We start from the raw sequence: 5,000 nt of genomic DNA, 5'->3' as shown, positions 1-5,000 counted from the left end.
CAGTCACAGTGCTATTGAATATCATCCAACCATTTTGGAAAATAGCTCAAGAAAGACAGTTATTAATACGGAATTTACTCTTGTGATAAATGGCTAACATCAATCATAAAAATAAAAAATAGTCCCCTGAGAGGACATGTGCTCACTGGTAATGAATGGTAAACCGATTAACATCGTCATCTTCTGCTTCATTCTTATTTGTAATCGAAATTGACAATGCTTTTCGAACCTATGAACCTATGGTGGCAGGTTTTGTAGTGTACCAATGCTCTAGGACTGCTAGGACAAGGCAAAGGCTATGTGAGAAACTATTTTTGTGAGATAAGTTGTGGCTGTCAGTAAGTTCCAACAAGTAAAAGTAAATAAAGAAATGGAAAGATGAGCAAGAATAAATTCTCCCTAACATCAAATAAACAACCTTGGGCACTATATACCGCAATGGAACCACAGAAACAATAATAATTACACATATTTGCATAATTTTTTTAATGTAACTTCTAATTTGGCTGGGAATTCTCCAAAGTCATGTTTTCCATCCCATCCCAGAAATTTACAGCTCTCCACCAAAGCAGGAAGGAGAAAATTTGTGGGACAGTTGCGAATTTTTGAGAACCCTTTTCAAACTTAAATTTCAAGTCAACGCACTGTATTAGTTTCTGTCAATAAAGTTGAAAGCTTTAACATGGTTTACAACCACCATCACTTGCACGAGCAAAGATGTGCCTGTTCAACGAATATTACAAATAATCTAGAAAAACACCATTTACAAGCAACATGAAATAGAACAAGTCCGCAGTGAAAAACGTACTAACAACGTTCAGTACCAGGACCAGTAACAGGAAGGGAGATACCTTATGTATCCCGTGTTACAGTTCAAAGACACCATATTAAGTAAAAAAAATGACTACTATTTTAAAACTCATTTTGAAGCATCACACGGACAAATGGGTCAAATGTGGGCCACAATGCGAATTCAACCTATCGATGAAAAATTTGTTGAAAAATTGTGTTATTTCCATTTCTCACCAAAATTTTGGTAGACCGGATGTTTATAAAATTAGCCAGTCACACTCGCCAGTTTTTATAGGGATCAGTTGAAATGATGTCATTCTCTGATATGCCAAAGCGTCCACAGTGGACAAAAAAGACGGAATTTTGGTTGAAATCAATAAATATAACGAGAGAGAGCTTCTTAAGGTGGCTCAAACCAGTTTCCACACTTTCAAGAGACCTTGTTATTTGAAGGATTGACACTACAACACTTTATCACATATTATGATACCATGTGAAACATCAATTATGATGCAGTCATTTTTGTGATGTAACAAGTTACCATGGCAACAGAAAAGCCTTGCAAAAACACCCTATATTTTGGCTTTAGTTGGTCAGTGACCCCAGTCTTTTATTGCACAAAAGTGATCAGCAGGCCAAGAAGAAACTCTCTGCAAAGTAAATCTTCAATTCTAAAATTTAACCCATTGACTCCTGGGGGTTCCCCCTTGACGAGTAAAATCATCTGGCGTTAGACAGAGTAAAATAGTAAAAAGTCTGGTCGGTTTAGGCATCAAAAGGTTGAGGTGGCTCTGAATCCGCTCCACACACTTTTTCAAACTTTGCAGAGAGCTTTTTCTTGACCTGCTGATTACATCTCAGAAATAAAAAATGGGGGTCACTGAGTTCATTTTTGAGATATGAACAGCTAAAGCCAAAATATGAGCTGTTTTTGCAGGGCTTTCCTGTCGCCACAGTAACTTTTCACGACACAAAAATGACCGAATCTTTTTCAGCAATAATTAGTGTTTGATATGGTACCATAACTTTGCTGTTAAGTGATAAGTGTTGTAGTGTCAATTCTTCTAAGAACGTTTCTTTTAAGTGTTGAAACTGGTTTGAGCCACCTTACAAGTATAGCAAAGACATCTGGATGGGTTTTATGGCAAAATATGGCAGTCACAAAAGATATACTTGTCAAATAAAAGTGAGCTTCTTTGTTGCATAAACATCATAAGTATTCCACGTAGCTTGCCATTAACATATTTTCTACTCTCAAAATTACCCCCAGAACCTACTCTTTGCATATAATAAGCCTTTAGAATTATGTTCTTTTCTTCTGAGATGATACTTCTCGATTCAGGGCATTTTGTGAAAAGAAATTTAACACTTCTGGCCCCAGTTGTTCAAACAATGGATAGCGCTATCCAGCGGATAAATCACTATCCAGCGGATAAACACTAGCAAAATCAATTGAAGTATCCAGTGGATCATGATTTATCCGACGGAAAGTGCTATCCATTGTTTGAACAACTGGAGCCTGGTGTTGCGTGAATTGCCTGGGTTTGCCCAAAAATATGACCTTTTATCATCTCACTAAAAAAAAATCAAATATTTGCAAATCGGTCGATTTCTGCAAGATTTGAAAGGATGATTGCTAATGAATGGAGAAAGAATCTCTTCTGTAAAAAATTCCTGCGTTTTCCATGAGAATGCGATGAAGAGGTAAGTACAACTCTTTCCTCTCTTACGTACGGGATACATATGGGATATTTACCTTCTTATGCAAATTTTGATGTTAAATTACAAAAAGAATCATATTGAAAGATTCAAATAATCTTTATTTTGAGCTCTCATTTGTACTAAAAAGATGCAAACCTTAGCGAATAAAAAAATTTCAAAAAAACCATGCGCCAAAAAAAATTGTGAGAAATTTTGCTGTAAAAGTGCCTCAAAAAGAGTTAAATTTATCAGAATATTTACATTTGAAGAAAAGATAACAATTTGTCACTTAAAAAAGGCAAATATCTATTTTCGAAAATAAAAAGTGATTTGGGAAAACCCGGACCAGTTTCTGTAGGCCGTCGATCTGACATCGCGATTCGTGAGATCATGTGATGTGGTTTTACTTGTTTTCTTTCTTGTGCAGACAATGACATAGAGCTTTACTGGCTATAAATAGCCAGTAAGCACAAAAAACTATCAATGCACCTATAGCAGACATGGAATAAATGCTGATTGAGACCCCAGGCTGGTTTCTTGAGATGTCTAGAATTGTAACTGCAGTGTTCAAACCAACAAATAAATCATACTAAGAAAACGCTTTTTCATTCTATACATAATTGCCATACTGAAAGTTACAGCAACAAAATGGAGAGAGATCTTGGGTGTAAAGACAATAAAAATAGTGAATAAATACAGACAAATTAATTTCAGTTCGATCATACTGCTTCTTGACAATAATGTTAAACAGCCTCTTTACAATTTGCTCTTGGTATTAACTGAACATCAACAGTTAGAAGGATGGTACAATAAGAAAGGATTTGAGTGCACAAAAAAAGCCTTGATTGTTAAAGAAAGAACATGAGAAAACAGCTTAATCTATTACTTAAAACAACTTCAGTTTTAAGCAACAGGCTTATAGTATCATGGGAGAATTATTGTTAACCAGAATGCCCAAATAAAGCCAGCCATATTATTCAAACCCACAAAAGTTCTGTTTTCACTTGTAAAATACTTACAGCTGTTGATCCCAACTGCACACGTTTTCACTTACATTAACACAGTCAGTTGTTGTTGCAACACAGAGGCACCAATTGCTCACAATCATAAATGCCATCATTAACCAAATGATTGCCACTGGACAAAATGGTAAACACTGACTAATCTGATATATATTCCAAAGTCGAATCTAAAAAATTGAGGAGCATGCAATGCTCGTTTAGAATGGGGCAAACACTAAGCCCCGTTCTATTCTTGCGAGCAAAAGACTTTTGACCATGAATGCAATCAAGGAAGGTGCAAATTTAAACGGTTTAAAAAAAGTGTCAAGCTTTAATATGGCAGAGTAAAATTCTTCTCCATGACAAAACTTTCTCTTTGCGATTTCCTGGTAAGGAGGTTAAGAGCACACTAACTTCCTGGAACGACGGGAATGGTGCTAAAGAGATTCCTTCCGATCACGAAGACTGAATGCGAAAGCCCACGTTGCTTTCTTGAACCCAGACCTGGTTTTCCATATTTAAATTCAAGGTTTCTCTCACCTTGTGTAGGCGAAAAAGGTCTAAACTTTTTCTTTCCACTGTTGGGATCTTGAAAGTAGTTCCCTAAGAAACGAGATATTTAACGAGACAACTAGTTAGAACGACAGGAATTATTTGAGAATAGGAAATGAGAGGTAAACATGACGAAACCAATATGGCTGCCATTGAGAAGGGATTTCACATTCGCCAAGATCAACCCAGCAAGGAAACACTCTACTTGAAAAGTAGTCACCTGAAGTTCCCAGAATTTGGCAAGGCTATCCAAAAAGTTGAGTTTGACCCTTGTCCTTGCCTGTATGTGTAAAGAAAAAGCCGTTAACACTGAAATGTGTGGGTAAAAAGAGACATGTACTAGTACTGGGAGGGACACATGGTTACTACTTAGGGCCAGTCTTATAAAAGTGAAAATTTAGATCATTAACATCAAATTTAAAGACCCCTAACTTTTTAAAACAAACCAACTAAGATCAGGAAAAACACCGAACGTTTTCTTATGGGCAATATGAACTTATTTTTAAGTGTGATGTGCAATGGATTTCTCGAAAAAGACCAACAGCTTACCTCTAGTTCATTCAGACGCTGAACCCTTGGTGTAAACCTAAAACTTTCCACATCTACTGAAAAAGGGGGCTGCCACTCCTAAGATTAAATATCAACTCGTGTTAACAATCCTCTAATGGCCAAAATAAACGCCTTTACAGAAGAAAAATAAAACTCTAAGAGGCAAAAAAAGGATCTATAACCGGTGGAGGTCGAATCTTGCAAATGCCAGTTTTCTCTGCATACGGCCTTATCTTTGCAATGTAAGCCAAAGGGTCCTGGAATTCTTCCTCCGTGGGTTCGAAGACAGGAGCTTCTGGAGGTGGGTTGAAAATGAACTCTTCCCCTTCGTCCTCCATGATTGCTGTCGCGTCAGAGCACAACCAACCATTTCAAAACAAAGGACTCGCATTTCCCACACAACAA

General features: G+C 36.9%; 1 protein-coding gene across 4 annotated transcripts in view; it reads right to left on the bottom strand.

The window, feature by feature from the left end:
• The window catches only part of LOC138011487 (lysine-specific demethylase 5A-like), a 22,569-nt gene that overhangs the window by 17,530 nt on the left and 39 nt on the right, over positions 1-5,000 (bottom strand). For all 4 annotated transcript variants that reach the window (XM_068858500.1, XM_068858501.1, XM_068858502.1 and 1 more), the window contains exons 1-4: positions 4,778-5,000; positions 4,596-4,673; positions 4,267-4,326; positions 4,035-4,097 (exon numbers count right to left, since the gene is read on the bottom strand). The exon at positions 4,778-5,000 is cut by the window's right edge and continues 39 nt beyond it. In XM_068858500.1, coding sequence (XP_068714601.1) covers positions 4,035-4,097; positions 4,267-4,326; positions 4,596-4,673; positions 4,778-4,933 — 357 coding nt within the window. In that variant the 5' untranslated portion in view covers positions 4,934-5,000. The remainder of the gene's footprint in view (positions 1-4,034; positions 4,098-4,266; positions 4,327-4,595; positions 4,674-4,777) is intronic.

Source organism: Montipora foliosa, chromosome 7 (assembly GCF_036669935.1).
Source record: "Montipora foliosa isolate CH-2021 chromosome 7, ASM3666993v2, whole genome shotgun sequence".
NCBI classification, from domain to species: Eukaryota; Metazoa; Cnidaria; class Anthozoa; order Scleractinia; family Acroporidae; genus Montipora; species Montipora foliosa.
Note: the sequence above shows the minus strand (reverse complement) of the source record. Positions and strands in the feature narration are given on the sequence as shown.